The following is a 23,391-nucleotide window of genomic DNA, read 5'->3' as shown; positions in this document are numbered from 1 at the left end:
ATTGTCTGTTTGCTGTAACCCGAGCCAACATTTTTCAAGTGGGTCGGACGGTAGGCAAATTCTTATTTTTTTTTTACTTTGAAGGCCAAAAAAAAAGATCAAAATGTTGCCATTTTTTGAGTCGGAGTGACCACCAGGGGTCAGGCTTCAACAGTCAATGACGGAAAACGTCTCGATCAACCCAATCGGAAGACTAAATCTCACGATCAACCTTTTGTACGCCGCTATCCTTTATTTTGGTAGCGAAGGCGAGCGGGGGGAGCATGCGGGGGACACAGGCGTCGCCATGTTTGTTGTGATGACTGCTGGGCGTGTTTCAATCCCAGAATGCATTGCGTAAAACACCGTGATAGAGCGTGGCATGTCCTATGGACACTTCAGTGGCGCCGACAGAGGCAAACCAACTTGTTGAAGGCAACTTAACGACCGTGACGCATTCTGTTTTGTTACAGAAGCATGTGAAGGACCAAATATGAAGATGCACATGCTTTACGCAGTGCGTTATCAGTCCTTTGGGATGAAAGATAGTTTTATAAGCGTGATAAAAAATATTCGACACAGCGATTTAGGAAACATCGATCGGTGAGTCGGCGAAATAATTGAAAAATAAAAGATTTTGACGTTTTTTCAACAAAATGCTGATAATTATTTTTCAGTCGGCTAGTTTAACGGGTCGGTCGGGTTACGGCAAACAGACATATTATTTTGCTCAGCCTCAATGATATGTTTTTAAAAAAAAAGTAAAAGCAGATTTGGGGCAGAGTTCGGATTTTGGAAGGTTTAAATTGGGCTAATTTGTATGTTAAATGGCACTGATGATTAAAAGTATGTCTTAGGGTTCTGTCTTTCTATACTCTATGGAAATTAATATTGAAAGAAAAAATGAAATAGAAGAAAAAAATTGTTATAACCAGATTTTTTTTTCAACTAAACTATAATTCAACAATAAGCAAAGAACCACATTCATAAACTATGAGGGAATTTTAAAAGCCTACAAAGAACCAGTGGCCCACAGTTTGAGACACACTATAATGAGAAAAGACCACACAGCCGTCTGCCGTTCCACAGTCTCTTTTTTAACAAATGGCAGCACAGTCTGTCTTGTTTTGTCCAAATAGGCTCGCACTGCTGTCCTGATCATTATGTTGTATAGGCCTTCACAGCGTCCGCCCACATCTTTTTAACTTGAGCGATGGCCACATGTTTTGCAGCCCAGCGCTATGTCTGAGATCCACTCTTATTATTCCATTTCACAGAGAACACATCATTGCCAAAGGTCTTTTGTTGCGAGGAGGCACTGCTGTTTACAGTCAAGATCACATCAATAGGTGTCCTTGTGACTGATATGACATACTAAAACATGCGGATTAGATATATTCAAAGCTGGTGTATGACTTCATCGCTGAATACTGGAAAAGTGGACATACTATTTATATTGCCCTGTCCAAGTAGTAAACAAAATGTGTAATTTTCCCTACAATGTGATGCTGGCATTGCCTAGCTTAACATTTGATTTTCATTACATTTATTTATACAAGACAATTCAAATGCAATAATGATCAGTGTTTTGCAGCAGGTTCCTAATCTACAGCAAAGGACAGAAAACATCTACAACAACAGCAGACAACCGCACAAACACTGCAACACCTACATACTTAACACTTCACAGTTATCAACTACAAGTAGCCTTCAGAAGGTGCAGGTGTGGAGCAATGACCTCTGTACGCTTTATTCAGCTGCTGCTCTTCACTTTGCTGTTGCAACATAGTTTCCCCATAGTGGGACGAATAAAGGTTCTCCTATCTTATTATTTGCCAAACTAAAGTAAATCCCTCACTACATTTATATGTACGGCAGGGAAAAAATGCAATCCGATAACTATAATAAACTATACTTCAACTGCACCCAATAAGGAGCACAGGGAAATATTATACATGTTTGGACAGTTTAGATCAGCATAGATGATAAACTACGCTTCCTCCACCACGGACAAACATGGTGGTTTTGTTTTGTTCTGTTGCGTTAAAACGTAAAAGTAAAAATTACCGGCACTTCAATTAGTTTATTTGTGTATTATTTTTGGAGAGAATATAACTCATAAATGTCTGGAAATCTCTACGCCCAAAGTGTGGCCGTTTTAATTAGCATATATAGCTACAAAGTACCAGTGCTAATGCTAAATTGCTCTAGACTGGAACAAGAGTGATCCAATTCAAATATGAATTGAGTTTTTCTGTTTAGCGCACTTGTTCTCTGTGCATGTAAATGTAGTGACTGTTTATCTGATCCTGTTCCACCAATAAGCCTTCACCTGAAATTATGGCAAGCTCTAAAGATGTTTACTTGCAAGAAACACAACTATAACTAGATTAAAACTAAATGCAAAAATTAGATTAGTCTTGGCATGTATCACAGTAAATAAGGGCATAAAAATTGTAAACTAACAAATAAACTATTCTTTTGCTCTCCTGGATGAAATATAAACCCCTAAACTTTATTTCAAGCTTCACTTCAGTAACTTTTTTTAGAGTTGATCAGTAGTATGACAATTATGGGGGAAAAAAGCAACTCACCCAATCTATATAAAAACTCCAAATCAATTCTTCTAAACCTTTATCGATTTAAAGTCCAAAATTAACATAAAGTTCAATAACATAATCTAAACTTGGCTGATGACATTCAATAACCAATACAAACTTGAATTCTATTTACAAGGATTTTTTTGGGTGCTATAACTACATGCTGCTCATTCTAAGCATGACTTACAGTGTTTGTTTTGGACATAAATAACACTGATATTTATTTAAAACCGACAAAATCTGAAATGGAGATCTTCTCAGCCTTCGACACAGTCTTTTTGAGTACCTTCTTCTCCTTGGCTCTGTGCGATGAACCATAATCTATCAGAACTAATCAATTCACGAAGCGCTATCAATCTCCTTACAGCATATCTGACATGTGCTTGAGTGGGGAAATGAAGACTTCTAATAAGAAAGATGTCATCTCTCTCTCTTTATGCCATTGCCGCATTAACATATCAAATGTTCATTTTATCAAGAGCAGATAGAGTTGCGACTTTGCCTTTCTCCAAAACCTCCCGGGACATTTTCATTTTTGACTAAATCAAAAGCTATGGCCGAGACAGAAAATATTACTATTCGACCGAGACCAGCGATAGTATCTTAACAGTGCATTAGGAGAAAGACGGAGAGCTCTGAAAGTCATGTTGTAAAGCGATGATCAAGTGAGCACATATGAAAACATGCGCACAGCACTCCCACGTAAACAAAATGAGTCAAACGCAGCCGGTTGAATCCATTAACCCCTCGCTCCGACCCAACAACATCGCTCTGCCATGTAATACCAGACCTTCCCGCCCTTTCGTTAGCGCACACTACGCCCGCTAATGCACATTTTATAACCCAATCAGCCAATCACAGCGCTCGGTGCAAAGGCCTGCGTCACATTACCCGTACTTTAACCCAACGTTCATTTGCAGTTAGCATTGTCGTTTCGCACTAATGTTATTTCTGTTTTTTTTTTTTTCCCCTCTCCATTCTTTAATGTGATCTCGGAAGCCTTCGCTCTAGCTTCTATGAGTCTAAAGCTAAACCCCCCACGGGCAAGGCTAATCAGTTTCCAGCATTTCTGAGGGAGACAATGATCCCAGTGTTAGCGCTGGCTAATGACAAGCTAACACAATTAGCCTAGCCTCCCTGGAGCACGCCTCAGAGCCAGTGCTCATTGTTGCCCCACCTCCTGCTGGCTCCTCATCCACTTTCCCTACATTACTATGGAGTCTAATGGCCTCCTAATAAGAAGACAGATGGAAGCGGGCGGAGAGGCATTTGGAGTTGTCTTGAGTTACTTGTGTGTGGGGGATATGTGCTACATCTTTGACCGCACAAATGTTTAATGTTACCCCTCCTGCTAATGGCCTCATTTATTTACAAGTGTATAATAGTATTAGCCATTTTAAAGCACAGCACCCTTGTGTTTCAACGTTGCTCCAACACAATATCTAACACTATAAAAGGCCGAACATAAAATATCAAATTTATAAAAGGTAGTTTAGTATGATTTATCACACTACTAAGTATATGAAGGGCTTTATACTTTATAACTAGATATTCTACAAAGTCAGAACTCTGCTCCCAACCACATGCTTTTATGGATAAGGTAGTAGACCTCTTGATTTAATAACCCCAAGATAATAATTTGATTGAATAATTTATTTGAAATTATTGTATGTCAAATTAATTTTCTGGAGATAGAAACTCACTTGAATAATTCTGTGGGAATTGATACTTAAAACTAGACTTCTGAATATTCTTCATGCAGATAGATATGTTCTATCACAAACATATATAACAAAATATTATAGCTAAAGGAACAACATTTACAACCCAGCCCACACTAAGGCAAAGGTTTTTTATATTTGTCATGTGCAAAAAAACATCCAAAAAGAAAAACATGCTTTTGTTTTGGTCTACATTTGGATGAAAACTGCCTTAAAATTCAAATCCATTGTAGCTCCTTGAGAAACCAATCTGCCAACATTTTGTTTAGGATTCACTTTTGTAAAGCAATTCTAGTTTTGAAAAACCCTGGAGTAATTATTATGCATTGTAATTTGCACAAAGTAACATTTCATAAAATGTTACTTTGTTTTTCTCTGGTAACATTGGACTCACTGCAGGTCTAAAGCGGACGATTTAAAAAGAAAAACATCTTTGATAAAGTATCCAAAGGTGTTTGAGATGCTAATAGATTCCGAACACTGATTGGATGTTGATATAAATATAGGTTCTGTTTGGACGATAAAAGGCCCCTGTCATCTGACATTACGGTGCGTTGAGTCTTATCACTGAACCACATCGTCAACATGAACTAATGGACCCGGCTAATGCGCTCCTGATTGAAAGCCTGAATTTAGGCAGTGGCTTCACTAATGCAATAGTGTAAACAGACTGGTGCACAAACATGGGCAGGGGGACAAGTAACCTTACTAAGCTGGCAAAGTAAAGCAGAAAATTTGTCATATACAAAAGATGAAATTGAATACACAAATCATTGTAGATGTGGGAGATTTATAGTAACAAATGTTGACAAAGTAAAAGGATTGAATGGTGCCCGGTGGTCTAGCAAACATATGTTAAGCTCCAAGTGGAGCAGTGTTGTGAGTTTGAATCCCGACTCCGACAGTTTACTGCATGTCCTCCCTTCTCGCTCATCCACATTTTACACTGTTCTTCTTGTCTAAAAAAAATATATGCATATATTATTATTTTTACTTATTTTTTAAGAGAGAGTAAAAGGATTAGATTTCCTGAAATTGGTTTGTCTTTTTTTAAATGAAGGGTATAAGTGACAAACAAATATTATCCCAATAAAATTGATCAAGTCATCAAAAAGTACTTTGAAACAGATCTGACCTGTAACTTGGCCTGGTGGGACGACCTGCTTGGCAAGGTTGAAACTTTGACGAAACATAACTAAAATATAAAATGCGGTTACAGCGGTCCCTTGAGCCCTTTTGCCGTTTTAGTGATCATATTGCGGCAACAGAGACAACCCTATAGCTGAAGATTAATTAGGCCAATTGTAGAAATTTAAATGGACTGTAAAATTAACAGTCCATCCATCAATCTTCTTCCGCTTATCCAAAGCCTGGTCGCGGGAGCAGCAGTTTAAGCAGTTTAAACATAGTCCCTCCAGGGTGTCCTGGGTCTTCCCCGGGGCCTCTTCCGGTGGGACATGCCTGTAACACCTCCCCAGGAATCCGTCCAAGAGAAACAGACCCACTTCAGCGGCCTCCTCTCGACTTGGGAGGAGCAGTGGCTCTACTCCGTACTCCTCCCGTGTGACTGAGCTCCTCACCCTATCTCTAAGGGAGCATCCTGCTACCCAGCAAAGTAAGCATCATTTTGACCGCTTCTATCTACAATCTTGTCCTTTCGGTCATTACCCAAAGCTATAGGGGAGGGTATGAACATAGAATGACCGGTAAATCGAGAGCTTTGTCTTTACTACAATAGTCTGATACAGCGACCGCATCACTGCAGATGCTGCACAGAGCCGCCTGTAAGTCTCAAACTCGTCCATCTTTCCCTCACTCACTCATGAACAAGACCCCAAGATTAAATTAAATTAATTAACTTAAAACTCCTTCACTTGAGGCAAGGACTCCTACCCACCTGGAGGGGACAAGCCACCATTTTTCGCTTGAGAACCATGGCCTCGGATCTTCATTCCAGCTGCTTTGAACTCAGCTGTAAACCTTCCCAGTTCATGTTGCAGGTCCACGTACAATGGAGCCATCAGGACAACATCATCAGCAGATAGCAGAGATGAGATCCCGTGTGTGGTCCCCAAACCAGACACCCTTCAACCCCTGACTGCACCTGAAAATTCTGTCCATATAAACAATGAACCGAACCAGTGACAAAGGGCAGCCCTGGCGGGGTCGATAATGCACTGTGAACAGGTCTGATTTACTGCCGGCAATGCGAACACAGCCCTGAGTAAAGGGTCCTGGACTCCGTACTCCCGGAGCACCCTCCAAAGGACACCCCGAGGGACACGGTCAAAAGCCTTCTCCAGATCCACAAAGCACATGTGGACAGGTTGGGCAAACTCCCATGAACCCTTAAGCACCCGAGTATAGAGCTGGTTCAGTGTTCCACGACCAGGACGAAAACCACACTGCTCCTTTTCTTACCGGGGAAGCTCAGGAGTGTGATCCTCTGTAGTTGCAAAACACCCTCTGGTCCCCCTTCTTAAACAGAGGGACCACCTCTGCCAGTCCTGAGGCACTGTCCACGACCGCCACGCAATGTTACAAAGACGTGTCAGCCAAGATAGTCCTACAACATCCAGAGACTTAAGGTATCCAGGACGGATCTCATCCACCCCCAGAGCCAGAGGCAGCGCAAGACATTCTAAACATCCGGGGCTTAGCCCAAAAAGAAAGGAAGGGGGTTCATTCGGGCCAATATGATGTGGTTTTAGTGCCCACCATGGCCTTTTAGCCTTTTGAGAGAGCTCCCTCTAAAAACGTTGAACAGAACAGCAGAGGTGGTAGCATTTAGTTACATTTACTTTTTTAAGAAATTGTACATCTTGGTGTTCTGATTTAAATCAATCAGTGACAAAACAAACATGAAAAAACCTTTCTGCCGACAGGGCTCGAACTCACGACACCTGCCTCAATGAGCTGTTTGTCCTGTAGTTTCTCTGCTTTAGCTTTGTAGATGAATAAAACCTCTCCTCGCCACTGCTACAATGACAACCACAATTAATTCATTGTTTCAACAATCATGTGCTGTCTATTCTACGTTAAATACACATGTTCTGAATGTCTCTTTTTTCCCAGTCGATCTGCTCTTAATTATGCCCTTCACTTTTTGGAAAATCTCAGTTAAATTATGTAGAAAAGGCCTTTTTGTCAGCTACATGGTCAAATCGCATGACGTGCTGTCTGTTGTAAACCCTGAGCACTTTCTATGCTCCCGCCCACTTTCTACATGCAGCCAATCATACACCAGTCGACAAAAATAACCAAACGGGTAAAGAGAAAAGGAGAAAAAGCGACGCTGCGCGCTGCACAAATGACACGTTTCACTTTTAAAACACTTTAATATTACAAGAACGACATGATTAAAGTTAACCAACTGCAGGATGCGAACCCTTGTCCCCTGCGTCTCAACCCAATGCTCTACCTGTTGTACTAACCACTTAGTGATGTCATAATGTGTTTTTAAGAGCCCCAAAGCCAGGCCCTGGCTCAGCTGATGCCCGGAGCCCAGCCACCGAGGAGTTTTCCATCAACCCCAGTGATTTCAGCTTGGGTGATAGACGAGTCCACCTCTGAGTCCTCAGTCTCTGCTTCCTTTTTGGAAGATGAGACAACGGATTGAGAAGGTCCTCAAAGTATTCCTTCCACCATCTGACAACAACTCCAGTTGAGGTCAACAAGTCTCCAACCGCACCATGAACAGTGTTGGTGAAGCACTGCTTCCCCTTCCTGAGGCGCCGGACGGTTAACAGAATTTATTTGAGGCCACACAAGCCAAAGAGGCTTCAGGGGTTGCCACTGCGACAGGCACCTGAGACCTTGCGATCACAGCAGGGCCGGCCCAAGCCTTCAGGGGGCCCTAAGCAAAAACATTTTTGGGGGCCCCTCACCACGTCATAAGAATCAGTTTTATTGCCATTGTCAGTAAACAATTCACATATGGGAACTTTCTTCAACGCAAACAAAGCACCAAAACTCCAGGGCATATGTTTGCCAGTTAATTTATTCTCAGCACCTCACAAGCTCAAATATTGATAACTTAAATCCCACAATGCAACTCGGTATTCCGCTGACATCACCTCTACTCCCTGTATAAATAACACACGTCCCAGATACGTTTTGGGCGTATTTGTGGGCGTTAAGGGTCTACAGCCACATAAGCACATTAGTTTAAATTAATGAACAGGGGGGGTCTGGGGGAGATTTTCAGACCTTTTTGGGTCTTCTGGTGCATTTTAATGTGGTCCAGCCGGCTAAAATAAGAGTAAAATGTTGAGGTTGTAATGCTATAAAATGATGATGTGATGAAACTGTGCCAGGAGAAAATGACTAAAGCCAGTTATTAATACATTAGTGTACTAAATTACTCAATACAATAATGGCTATGAAAAATAATTATGATCAAATTGATTAATTTTAACTGAAAATGTAAAATTAATAGTTATCCTTACAAATTTATCTTTTACTGCTCCCAACTGTTACTTCTTGCTAAAGTGACAAAACAAGTTGTATTAAATTAAACAAATGGCATAAGCATTGCTTGATAACACTCATAAAGCTAAACAGTGCAAACATGTTATTCCCAGAGAATGAACAGAACTAGAAGTGAAGGTCCAAACCTCGCTATAGTGAAGCGACTGCATTTCTGCAACTTTGCCACTTTTATATAAAAATACACAGTATTATTCTATAACAGACGTAATCATAATATGTCTGGTTATTTTTCACTATCAATTTATTATAATTTATAACAAATAGTCTAATGATGCTTTTTAAATAAATTTAAATGTTTTATTGCTCTATCAAAAGTTAATTACAATATAAATGTTTGTTCTGATCAGAACATCACACACTGGACTCCTGCGTGAAACAATGCTGCGATGTGATTGGCTGATGGACCATACACGCATAAACCTTTACGTTCCTCTTATTGCACGTTAAGAAGTAAAACAGACATCACGAGTCACGATTGATCTCACACATGGTGATGTGAGAGAGAGGGGACGCAAACTCAAACTCGCTCATCTCTAACTGAGGCTGCACAGGGGCCCGGGACAGGGGCCCGGGGCAGGGGCCGCACACTGTTCACTCCAAAGTCTCACATCAGAGGTTCTGGACGAGACGGCGCTCGTCCGGACCGGATCTCCGCCTCTTAGTGACCGGGGCATAGACGCCGCCTCACCGGCCTCACCTGCAGCTAACACTCCCGGGCTGGTGTAAATGTTAAGCTTATTATTAAGCTTTCATTCAGACATATTGTGCGCGGGGCAGAGCTCTCCTCGCCTCCAGTCTGAGCGAACTAACGTGACAGAATCGTGTTGTTTCAAACAGCAGCATTAACCGTCTCTTTGTAAGATAAGTTCAATACCTGGAGAGTGTTGTTGAGTTTGCAGTTTCTTTACATCAAGAAGTTTCTACTTTAGTTTTTCGGCATCGGGGGGATATATTCCTCTGGACATGAGGACCACGCAGGGACCACGTTCTGTTGTGTTTATGTTTTGCTCTTCTGCTCGCGCACAATGAAGTTGCCCAATCAGCGCAGGTTTGGTGTCTTGGTTGCCAGATTGTCATTACAAATAAATGCGGTTTGTGTGTTATGTTACCGCTGTGTGCGCTGCCGCGCCAGCAGCGCTACTACACTAGTGGCGCACGCTGCGCTTGCACTTCGCATAAAACGGGTTGCCAGATTGGGGGCCCTATTAACGCCTCGGGGCCCTACGCGGCTGCTTAGTTCGCTTATAGGCTGGGCCGGCCCTGGATCACAGCTCCGAGCAGCTGCATTGACAGTGGAGGTCGAGAACATGGTCCACTCGGACTCAATGTCCCCAGCTTCTCCCGGGATGTGGGAGAAGCTTTCATGGTGAGTTGACACACTTTTGCTTGAACATGGTTTTTGTTATGGACAATCCGTGGTTAGCACAGAAGTCCAATAACAGAACACCGCTCAGGTTCAGATCGGGGAGGCCGTTTTTCATGATCACCTCTATCCAGGAGTCACTGCATTTGCCCTTGTGGGCATTGCAGTTCCCCGGTAGAATAACGGAGTACAGTGTGTACAGTCCAGTACCCCTCCAAGAATGCCGGATACTCTGTACTGCTATTCTACCCCTAGGCCGACACAACAATGAGAGATCCGTCCCCAACTCTCTCGTTCACAAGGGTGAACGCCAGCATGTGGCGGCTGAGCTGTGGGGCTATAAGCAAGCCCACAGCAACCCGCTGACTCTCCTTGCGAACAATGCCGGATAGGGATGCGTACCGGTACACTGGAACGGATCTGGACTTGCCCACGTGACCCGTTGCGTAACATGCATAACACGTTGCTTCCACGCACCTGGCGCTTTGCAGCCAATCAGGGGCTAATATTAGTCGGTAGCACAGCATTGTCTGTGGGGCTAGTGTGGCGAGCATGCAACACCGGTAGGTTTTTAAGTCATCAGCTTGTCTGATTTCGCCGTTACATCACGCCAACTTTACATAACCCGCTGTCCATCATTAGGTGTTGATCATCCAGTCCTTGTCGTGTCAGGAGTGAGATCTGATTCAGAACTAAATGGGGATTCGGTGAGTTTGTTGTCAATGCTAACGTTAGCCAAACATCCATTTATTTATATACAATCTGTCCAGGGTTAATCAACTTGATTAAGTATTAATGCACTGTTGTGAGGTATTTTCCAAGCATTGTATTGACTGTTTCACTGGCGCTAATGAATTGAGCTACATTTTAAGCATTTCGTCTAGAGTAAGCCCTGCCCTTTTCACATTGCCTTTTTTGTAGCAATATTTTCCTATAATGGATATTTATTAATGATACCATAAGTGTTATTTATTGAAGATTGATATTGATATACAAACGCTTTACTGTGATTATTGAAACCTGTGGTCCTGTGTTTTTATTCAGGCCAGGTTCTTACCTTTTGTGATGGCAAGTTAATGGATTAAGCCTTGAGCCCAAACCTGAAGATTCTGGGGGCCGGTGGGCCAGTGGTCGGGCCGGTAGGCGGCTCACTGTAGCCTTTGAACATTTTTGCCTCGCAACTCATTTTTGCTGGTTCAGTTTATTAATTTACACTCTACCTCAAATGAAACCATGGATTATCTAGGGTTTTGGACATTAGCCCATTGGATTTGATCCAGTTGAACTGAACTGTGTGGGGGACGTGGGTGATATGAATACAACATGTACAATAATTATATGCACTATCATTGTGAAGCACTGTGAACAACTTTTGTGAATGCCCATTCTGTTTAATTGTTTTGTCCTGTTTGTCCATTTTAAATATTTAATATATGGTACAACTTTAAAACACAATTTAAGTCTGTCTTCTTTCTCTCGGAGTCGTATCTGTTCTTCTGATTCTAGCCCAACAATCTGCTATAATATACAACTTATACATTATATAGCAATCTAATTACATCAACTTATCATACCGGCGGTTACATATATCCTTTTTGTTCTAGACCATCTTAAACCTTCCATAGATTGCGGAATTCGCGCTGGAAAGACGTAAACACTGCCATGCATCGCTGTTAATGGCGGCCATTATTGAATTCCCGAAGTCTCGCAAATTAAACAGCTGCCTTGACCGGTTGACCAGACTGACTGTCAACTAACTTATGTTAAAAAACAGTGGATAAACCAGACAAGTTGAGTTTATTTCAATCTACAGTTAAGCCTTGTGTTTGATAGTAGTCCTTGTTCAAGTGTCTTTAACTTAATTTAGCCAAGTTGCTTGGGTTATGCTGTTATAACATGCAAATATGGCATGGGTTTATGGCATGAACTTAAACCTCTGGATTCGAAACCGGACCTGAACCTGAACGTGGGTTTAGGTATGAATCCCTAATGCCAAAGAAGTGGAACGTCCAGCCTCTCTCCAGGAGATGGGTCCCAGGGATCAAACTGTCCGTGGAGTTGAGGCCGACTATATTTACTGCTCGACCTTCCGAGCAAGTTCAGGCTCTTTCCCCCCCAGCGAGGTGACGTTCCATGTCCCCAGAGCCAGTTTCTGTGTCCAGAGATTCAGTTGTCGAGGCCCCCCACCATCGATTGCTGCCCAGATCTCTCTTCATGTTATCTTAATGTAGAGGATGCTTTGCCCAACTCTACTCATTAACAGCCACATGAACTTATGACATTCAAATGTTTTAGGCACTTACTTGTACTTGGCATTCACTTCATCTGCTGCTTTGTGATAGTTTTCTGTGGTGACCTTGTAGAACTGAGCGCTCTGTAAACGAAATAGAGAAAGAGAGAGAGAGGCAATGTGAGTCCAACTGTGATTATAATCTTCTATACAAAAAAAATATCTATCCAATTTATTTAGCTACACTATCCACTTTTCGATTTTGGGAACGAGGGAACACTTTAGTACGTGTCCGAGCCCAGTGCTGCAGCTAAAGCTTAACCCAAGACCATCTACCGTCACTCAAAGTATATTAAAACTTTATGTGAGGGTGCCAGGAAGATATTGGGGTCAGAAACAGTAAATATTTAGTTATTATCCACATAAGTGGATTTTCGGTTAAGAGAGTGGTGCGAGCAATAAACTTTTTAGCATGGGGTCCTTTTAGTATCACCTCCTTTATTGTGGCTATTTGTATTGGAGTGTACACAAGGTTATACAGGCACAAAAGACGCTTGTAATAACATTGAGCAATCCTGTAAGTGTCAAGGGTCACACTTGGACAAGATGGACAGCGCAGTGGTCATAATTCCCCAGTGACTCATTTCAAATGAACCCACTCAACGTGAATTACCTCCTCAAACACGCGCTCACATAAATCAGGTCCTGCACTGCAAAAATATTATGTTTGCAGTCAGGTTTTGTGCGTAGTTTTATCTGGTTGAAAAAGGATAACAAATTACCAAGTCTTTTAGATTTTCACCATTGATATCGGTCCAATATGAGAAATTTCCCAAATAGTTAAGTTGTATTTAGTTAGTAGGCACCCATCTTTTAACAGTTTCAGAATATGTTATGTTTCTATAAAGTTTAATGACTTGACTACTTGTACTCAAATACTCAACAACAACTTTTGGCATCAAGAAAACTGACAAAGCTTGACATAGTTTTAAACACCAACACGTACCTGCTTGCATATTTTTCAGTGTGTGAATAGTAGTTTATTTTCTTGTCATTAACTCACACTCTCTCATTCATACACCGGTTATTATAATACAAGACCAGAGTGTGAAAAGATGAAATCAAAAAGAAATAGAGTAACCCACAGAATAAAACCAGAACATAATGTAAGTAAATGTATTGGTCCAATATTCTTGTTTTTGTGCTGCAGTCAAAAGAACATCCCACGGGTATCCATCACTCGTCTCTATCGCTAGAGCCCTACATCGAAGGTACATATACAATATTGGTGTTGAAGACAGTCAATCTCAGTCTAATATATATACCACTCCCAAAACCTGTGATAGTGATGTTCTATTTGACAGCTACAATATTTCCAACTAGTGTTTCCCTGTGAATAATGTACACTTTGGCATTGTGTTATGATTGTGTAATTTCAAATAAGACAAAAGAAATACACTGAAGTCAGACAGAAGTGCCTTGAAACACCTCATATAGTACAACCAATCTAAATCTAAACTAAAAAGTCATCCCAACAACAAAAAAGTCAAAATTATGATTATTAGTCATGGCATTTCTTGTATAACTTGTGTCCTTTTTAGCTGATAATGCAAGAATGAAACAAAACTACTGGCATGTTTTTGATGAGGATATAACATTTTAATGGCTTTAGGCAAAAAGTAAAAGTCAGTTTACTTTAATGTAGATCTTCCATTTTTGCAGTGTGGAACATTTAGTATACTGCCTCGCTCTGATCGTTACAGACCTGTCCGGAGAGCCTGTTATGTGCATTTATGATCGAACAGTGAGAGGCTGTAAAAGACGATGGATGCTTTGAATGAGACGTGCAAATTTATGTAGTGTCAAATAAAACAAATGGATTGTGGAGGGCTTGCAGTCAGATTTGACAGACATTGCACTGAATCATATGCACAGATATGCTTGTATTTAAAATAAATGAAGGAAACAAAGCGTGTTTTTTACGATGAAATGCATTTATATCCCCAAGTATGGCATAAAAGTCTCAATTTGTGTTCAAATGGTGTGCGTTTTTTAGTAATAGATATGCCAACAAGTGGCAAAGCACTTAAGAAAATGTAAATGTACACAAGCAAATTCACAACCTGTATAAGAAAGTATTTTGAAAGATTGATAATTGTTGTTATACAAATCAAAATTGAAGATTATTGTTTGAGAGAAAGATGTTATTTTATGTATGCCAATTCCCTGTGTTTGACATTTTATCATGGTATAATACTTTTATTCTTAGTTGTTGGAAGGTTGTTTGGCAACAAGGAAAATAAATAGTTTGATGTTTGATTTGATTTTGAAGCAGTTTGATTTCTCCCCATAAATATACAGCAAAAGAAGATGTGCAAAAATATATGGTTAGGGTTGAAACATTATACAATAGGGCTAAACAAATTACAAAATATGTAATTGCAATCTTTCTGACAAACATTACGATTAGATTTGTGATTTATGTTTTAGTTGTTTGATTCTGTTCAAATGGCTTATTGTAAGCAACTCCAGGAGCATCAACATTTGAGAGAATGTTTTGTACAACTTAAGACAGGATATTTTGTAGTTGTAGTGCAAAGGATATAATCATAAATATCAGTCTTGCAACTTCAATTTGATGGCTATATATCTTTCAGCCCTGTACAACATTTGTATTATTAAAACTGCTAATCTTGATTAAATCTGAATTAAATTGGCTTTTAAAGAGACCAAATCAAGCACAACAGTAGGTCAAAGTTAGGACAATTGATCTGTGAACTCAATAAAACTTTCCTTGTAAAATAAAGTTGTAAAATAAAGTAAAGATGCATTATGCTTGTTTTCAGGTACTTATATTGAACTATAACATAAGTAGTAGTAGATAAATAGATTTTACATTGTTCAATGTAAACTGCAGTCTTGATCTAAAATGGCTTAGTAATAGAAACTCCATAAAGTTATTTTACCGTAACAAGCAGCAGATTGTCATTTACATATTTTCATTTTTGAAAAGTGGTGGGGACTGCAAAATAATCAGCGGGAGCCTAACAAGATGGATTCTCACAAAAATCCGGAAAATTAATCTTCCATGCAAGGTTATCCCTCTTGTCTTTACTGGTTTTGTTTTTGTAGTTTTAAAAAATAAAAGTATTAAAAAGATAATTATAATACATGTATCACTCGGAGTCTTATATTTTCAAATGAATCACAAGTAAGTGCAGGGACGTGGGCGGGGATAGCGGAAAGGTGAAAGCAGGAATTTTCTGATCACTTGGCCCTCAGTTGCAGGACAATACAGGATTACTCAGGAGTCACAGATAATGATGAGGAAATGCCGTTGCAACGAGATTAAAAGCTCATTTATATTGATTTTGCATTTTGTTGCTGTCCCCTTTAAATGCTCGTACAGTAAAATTGCAATCTGAATTAGAAATAAATTGCTAATTGAAAAACTCAGTGGGTATCTTCTGAAAGCCTCCCAGATGATGCCCACAGTACTCCCACCACAGTCTGAAAAGTAGCTTGTCCAGTAACAGGGACACCTATACAAAGACGGATGACAGATGCTTGGCACCCGCTGTGTCCTGCTCTGAGCTAACCTCCTGTAGCCGCCGCATTTATCATAGTTTGGTTAAGATCAATAGGAATGAACTGCTCTGCTGAAAAGATCAATAGGCGTGTGTTGCCGGGCTAAAGGACGATGAGACATGACAATGCTGACAAACCGTGATACACTTTTGAGTCCTCTTCATTTGGCAGCCACTTAAACGGAGAGAGCTAGCAACGATTCAAGCCGCTAATCATTCTTCACTTCTGCACATCATTCACACCGGCGCACTGCCGAGTGTCAATACGGGCACGGCTGGACAGTTGTTTTTTAAGGCAGGCATTGTGAAGACAAAAATCAGTTTGACATGTTTATTATCTAAGTTTCATAGCAATAATAGAAAGTTTTAGGACACACATAAATTGCACCAGCAAGAAATATTACTTTTTCTTTTCGTCTTGTCTGGAATAGTAATATAAAATTTATATTTACTATTAATAATGGGCTTATTCAGAGACTAATAAAGTATAAATTATTACAGTTTGTATTTGTTTTTTGTCTTTTAATGTTTTGTAAAGTGTCTTTTAGAGTTTAGAATGGTGCTGTTAATTAAAATGAATTAGTTATTATTATTCAAGTTAAATGTGCATGTTCTGACAGTGTTAAACAACTTTTTGATCATCTTAAACTCTAAATTCAAGGGGTAAGCCAATTCAATTGTACAATGCTAAAAACCCTATATAGATTGAGACAATATCAAATTTTAGTATGATTATTGTGAGAAAAAACATCATGATTAACGATTATTAATGATGATTGAAATTGTGTCCAAACAACAGTGAAATCTTTAATTTTCTTTCATTTCTGTGGTGAAAGACTAAAATAAAGTTAAACATCACAAAAGCCAGATAAAAAAGTTATTTACATTTAGGTAATTTTTTTGACTATAAAAATTAACTAAAAGAACTTAATTCTGCTCCTAAAATTGTCACAATTATTATTTGGTTCCTACGATTATATTGTGACCTGAATAATCACAATGATAGATGAGAGGCTTATTAGTGAGGGGCATCAGACAGTCCTGTGATGGTAAATTTGTGTACGATGATTTGTAAAAGAAAATATCACTATAAGCAATAATATAGAAAACATTTTACACTCCTGACTCTTGAACCCTAACGGCCTTTTGTAAATGTACAATATTGATTAGAAAAAACAAAATATGAGCTGAAATGAATCAAATGCACAATAAAACATGCAGCTTCCAAATTAAGTTCAGTTGGATCTTATTCGTGTTTGATATGTCTTTTATGCCAGGATGTCTCAAAATGTTCACAAATTAACATATCACGTTACATACCTCAAATATTTTACCTGGCAAAATAAACATGACAAATAAATAAAGTCATAGAATTAGGCTGTTTCAATACTATTCATGGGTTTGATGACATTTTGAAAACATTCATTAATGAAACTGAACAGAATGAACCTAACTATATGCTCTATAGCAACATCAAAACATGTGTTTATTTGCATACGGACAAAGTTAAAAGTTTGAAAGAGTAAACTTGTAAGCCTCTGCCAGATCAGTGTCCCGTTGGCCTTGAAACAAGTGCTGCTCTGTTCAGACAAAAGAACTGTCAAGAGCAGGGAGAAGGATTTAAAAGAGCAGCTTATTTGTAGATAAAAAGACTAAAAAGAGATTTTGGCTCTGCTAAAGAGGCGAGAATAAGACTTCTCATGGGCATGAAGATTGAGCCGTTGGAAAAAAGAAGAAAGAACCAGCCAAAGAGCCAAGTTTGGACCTATGAGCAGAATACTAAGTGTCCGCTAACAATACTATGCTAAATGGCTAAAGCAGCACTAATCAGCTAATCCACCTGGAAGGACAAAGAACCATGGGACAAATGACTGCAGATGAAACGAGTCAATGTAAAACAGACATTAGAACACCTGCTCCAAATGAAACATATGCATCAATGTAACAATGATCAAATTACATTTTTTCTTTTATTTGTGTTGTGACTTTTACCAGAACCAGAGCATTTCATTAACACATTTGAGTAGCAGTCGTTAGTAGGAATGTGTGACTGTATCATGATGTTGCCCTAACAACGCCAGTCTCAAATATATTTTGTGGGCAATGTACTGAATAGAATCGGACTAAATGCATTGTTTTTTTTCAGCAGCACTCTTTGCATATAAACTTACTGTTTATATAATTATTTCTCTCTTGAAACGTACACTTATAGTTGTAATTCTACGTAAAGGTTTATAAATGAGACCCCTGACCTGTAACTTGTCGTGGAAGTCACCTGCTTGTCTCCATGGAGTCATACTGTGGACCAATCCAGGTAAAGCAAGAACATTTCCATGGAGACAAACTGATGGCAGATTTTACACCAGCAAAGTTACATGGGTAAAGCTTTTGTTCATCTAGAGTTTGCCGTATATAACGTAGAAGCGGCTCGTTGGGTCAAAATCAAGCCCCTGTGCGCAATCTGGATTTAATGGGGGAGAAAAAAAAGGTTTTTAATCAACCGCAAACCTACAAGTTATGCTGATGCGCTGCAGGCTAGTTGCTGTTAGCAGTGCGGTGACGTCAAACTCAGAAAGGATTGCATCAGGAAAGGGAGGAATGACTTTGAACGGCTGCGAACAGTTAAATTATTCATAAATTCTGTTTTATCGTTTTTAAGAGAGCAGTGGTGGAAAGTAACAAAGTACAAAAGTAAAATTACTGTATTGAAGTAATTGCTTGTGGACATTTACATTTTATATTGGATACTTTTGACTTTTACTTCACTGCCATACATTATATTGTATTTGTGTGTCTGACATTGACAATAACATTGAATCCCAATCTTGAGTGCAGGTATCTGTACTTTCTACTCCACAATATTTTTGTACTAGATTGTAAAGTACTTCCCTAAAAGGTTTTCTATAAGGTGAAATGGCCATGGTTACATCCGGCCTAAATATTTTGTGAATAAGGCAAGAGTTTTTTTAATTTGTTGTTTCACGGATTTTCCTTGGCATTTTTAAAAGGGGAGAACGGAACCAAAATAAAATGTTATTTTCCCATTATCAAATCACATTTCTACCATCCAAAAGTCGGAGTTGAATTTAAAAATAAAATGTTATTCTAAATAATTTCCTTGGATTCTTAGAATATAGGCCCTACTCCCACCTCTTTACATTATCTACATAATAATAGTTATCAATGCAAGATATTATTGAGTTTATTGAGTCTTGACAGGAACACAAAGTGTGCAATGAATGAAAATGTCTTATTGAGCTAGCTTAAATTTGGCCGCAGTGGTTTGATCCAACGGCGCAGTAATTTTTCCCACGCTAGAGTCGTGGACATGCAGCTCAGCTGAGCGGGACAAGTACTGTCCTCTTACAATGCGATCAGAAGAGAACGCGTGACTCCACAGACGAGCTGGACATGTCCACATGAGTAGGACTTGTGCTACTTAAATGGCAACGACAAAACGATTCTGATATAATCGGTCAAGACGCGTATTCTTCATTTCCTCGTTTGAACACGAGCCAAAGCCACGCCCACCCCGCATCCTTCATGTTAAATCTTATGGATCTAAGAAGCCGTGAGTTGCGATAGTTTTAAAGTTCTTACGTTCGGACGAACTCGGGATCCTGCAGAAATGGTCGGAGGTCGGAGATGCTGGTGCAGAATAAATTTTTATTTTTATTGAGGTTTTGGCCAAAAAAACGTCGGAAAATCAGCTAAAACAGGATTTTTTTTTTTTTTTTTTTTGGAATCTCCCGTTTTTGACGTCGGCGGGCTCGCGAAACAACTTATTAAAAAACTTTCGCCTAAAGACATAATTTAGAAAAAATATCTATAAGATATATAATTATTAAATATATTAAGTTATCAATTCAGTTGCTACTCTAAACATATATTTTTCAACTGATCCCTTTACTTTATTTGAGTAAATTTTTTGTATGTAATACGTTTACCCCTGTATCTGTACTTTTACTTATGTAACAAACTTGAGTACTTCTTATATCACTGTAAGATGGTAAACATTGGGTACAGCTCCTTCAACACTGGGATAAGTGGGATAAACACTAAAGGCTTGAGGATAAAATGGTGACTTCTGCCCAGATTCATCCTTTTACCAACAGGTGCCACATTGAATCCACATCATCAGTGGTCATAATGATTGGCTGATTGTATAGATACAAATCTATACAGCGTGTGGGGTAAAAATCAGCAAAATTACCCACCTTTTGAGTCGAAAGCGCAAAAACACCCTCCTGTCATTCACTCACCTCTGCTGGAGAAGTGCAATTTGTGTGATTACTGAGAGGTCTCAAATTGTCATTTCCTGTGTTCCCTCAACTGAATTAGAGAGGAAGTCAGCTGTTATTTACTACAAAAATAGACAACACATTTCTAGCGTTTTTTCATCTTTTCCCAATTGTAAAAGAAATTGTGTCCACTGATCAAATTCTAGTCAAATGAGCAAAGCAATTCTCCATGGACAATCAAGCAGCTTACCACGAGTTCAGAAAAACGAAACAAAAAAAGCTATTTGTTTATTTCCCCTTTTCATTTGATTTCAACGAGGCTTGTAGCTCATCTGCAGCCAAACAAAACGCTGGTGGGGAGTGTCATAGACAAATTAAGTCATTACCGCTAATGCACCGCAGCGATAGGGAAACGATAGAGACGAGCTTCCCCAGCACCCGCTGCCTCAATTTAGAACCGAAGCCAGCCATTTTTAACAAATAAAACAAATAAGTCCCCCGGTACTGATGGGCTTCCTCGTCTTATCTGGCGCAGTGCAGGAGGGCCTGAATGTGGAGGAACTTCACCGCAGGCGGCGGACTGCAAGAGCCAGACAAAATGACACCGCTGCTGTGAAGAAAAAGAGCGAGCATATGACGGCGCGCTGGGGAAAGTCCGCGTAACGACAGCTGATAAAGCAGCGTGTCACGATTTGCATTGTTTGCTCGCTACTCAATGATCCATGCAAAATGAATACTATTACCCAAAATGCCAACTTTTTGAGAATTAGAGAAGAAAGAATGGAATCGCAGTGTCATCTCTTATGGGTGAGGCAGCAGGGGGCGCAGTCTATTAAAACCTTCTATGTGCGTTAACGTTGTTTTACTTTTGCTTTGTGTTCTGTTAGGTAGAGGTATGAGATACTGCTTTCACTAACTTTCTGCGTCTGTCTAGATAAGTAAGAAGTTTTGATCTAGGCCTCATTATCATGATCATTTCGGTGTCAACTTAAAGAGTTCAGTAATAAAAACAAGAAAGAGCCATTTTAAAAAGTCATCGAAGGAATTTGCATTTTACTCTTCAAAATGTTTTCCATCTCTGTAGAAGATGGTAACAAAAATAAAGGTGCTTTTTGGCCATTTTTCAACACGGAGATATCTGTCATATTTTGAATCATGTTTAATAGGGCTGGGCATCACAGGGTTCCTAACAATACAATATTATGATTTCGCAATACATGCAATGATCTATATATTGCTAATGAAATGCTATGATATATCACATTTTTTTAAAGAACCCAACACATTTTAATAAGAGTTTTCTTTGTTAAACCACGACCTACACAAATTCCAAATGAAATAAACTAATTTCAATAATCAAAACGTCAAAATGTCAAATGGTTTGTGTAAACAAGTTATTTTTTTTAAACAAGCAACACAATTGTAGTAGTCACAAAAGAATTTGTGAAATTATACCAAAAATGACTCATGGTGTTATAGCAATACAGCAGCCCACGATACAGATACTCTATAAGCAAATTTAATATCACAATATATCAATATTTTTATATTTTGGCACATCCCTACTGTTTAATACGTTACTTCACTTTAATTTCTTTTTCTAGTTCTAAATGTCTTAATTGTTTGTAGAATTATGCCTCTGGTAACATTTGGGCTGGAAATGTTCAAATAATTAACATCACGTACAACAATTAAATACTAAAGCTTTTAATTTGCTATATACAGTATTTTTAAGATATGGTTCACTTTAAGGATTTACTGGGATTATCCATCTTCAGGGTTATCGTTTCAGTGACATAAAAGTACTTTCAGTATTATTGCTTATCGTGATATTATTCTGTAAAAGACATGTATAAGTCGAACTGGAGTATAAGTCGCATTCATTGGGGAAATTGATTTGATAAAATCCAAGACCAAGAAAAGACATTTCATCTTGAAATGCAATTTAAAATAATAACAGATTAGAGAACATGAATAGATGTACGTATGCTAATGTAACACCTTCAGCTACATGACATATAGACAACGAACTGTGGTAAGTGTCTGGTACGTTAACGTAACATATTAACAGTTATTCAGATAACTATAGCATAAAGAACACGCCAACATGTCTACCAAAGCATTAGTATTACTTCAAATCACTAAATCCATTGAATTCTTCTTCCTCTGTCACTTCTGAACAACGCCGCCTGTGTCATGCGGTTGCCAGTGTGAAAATAACGAATGATGTCACATATAAGTCACACCCTGTCCAAAACTAAGAAAAAAGGTGCCACTTATGGTCCGGAAAATACGGTATTAGTCTGCATTCACACTTCAAACCTAGACTAGAAAAAGCTCATACCACATCTACCACAGGATTAAACCGTGACCAAACGAGGACCAAAATCAAGACAAAGTATGAAGACAGTATGTTGTCCTGACAAGACCTTGGTGTAGTCACAGCGAAAACGTTTACGCGCCGTTATAAATCGGCGAGACAGGTTAGTGACATAACAGCAAGCATCGCTCACTAACCGCCTGGATATATTTGTCCAACAGGCCTCTTTGACCAACAGATAATCTGTCAGACTTTGACGAAAGTTTTCAAGATTGTAATGTATCGTAGCTAATATTTTAATTTTATTTTACAAAGCATGCCTATTTAAATATTCGATTTTGATTTACTCTTTGTTATAAGTTTGCACGACATCGCCAAAGCACGTTCACCGACAATGGTAATAAAGCTATTCTGATTTAAGATGTACTTTGCAGAGTGTAGTTATAAACGAAAAAAAAATTAAATGTGATGCAATTAGTATGTTGAGTACAGCAATAAAATTGAAGATAGAATTTTGATGGGCATTAGTAAAATAGGTCTTAAAAACATTCAATAATTTACAACCTGGACTTAATGAGATACTAGGACCTCAACATTTTGTATTAAAATGTTACGGAAATTATTATTTTATGCTGCGTTACGGACAGGTTGTCAATACGTCACCGAAGACTCAGTCAACCAGTAAAATTCAACGGTGCAATATGTAACTGGTGGAAGGCCTCAAACAGGTCCTCTTCTTCACCTGGATAACTGCTGCATGAGAGATTGTATTTCAGTAACACAGTATTTAAACCCAACTGATGCAGAGTCGCTTCTCATTTCTGAAACAACCATGCGGAAAGACAAATCCCGTGGTCAT

General features: G+C 39.1%; 1 protein-coding gene across 3 annotated transcripts in view; it reads right to left on the bottom strand.

Annotated features, from left to right (window-relative positions):
* chchd3a (coiled-coil-helix-coiled-coil-helix domain containing 3a) overlaps nt 1–23,391 on the bottom strand; it is a 140,638-nt gene that overhangs the window by 31,004 nt on the left and 86,243 nt on the right. For all 3 annotated transcript variants that reach the window (XM_072454088.1, XM_072454091.1, XM_072454090.1), the window contains one exon: nt 12,458–12,528. In XM_072454088.1, the coding sequence (XP_072310189.1) occupies nt 12,458–12,528 (71 nt within the window). The remainder of the gene's footprint in view (nt 1–12,457; nt 12,529–23,391) is intronic.

Source organism: Eucyclogobius newberryi, unplaced genomic scaffold, assembly GCF_026437365.1.
Source record: "Eucyclogobius newberryi isolate DKJ021-1_F unplaced genomic scaffold, fEucNew1.0.hap1 SCAF_2, whole genome shotgun sequence".
NCBI classification, from domain to species: Eukaryota; Metazoa; Chordata; class Actinopteri; order Gobiiformes; family Gobiidae; genus Eucyclogobius; species Eucyclogobius newberryi.
Note: the sequence above shows the minus strand (reverse complement) of the source record. Positions and strands in the feature narration are given on the sequence as shown.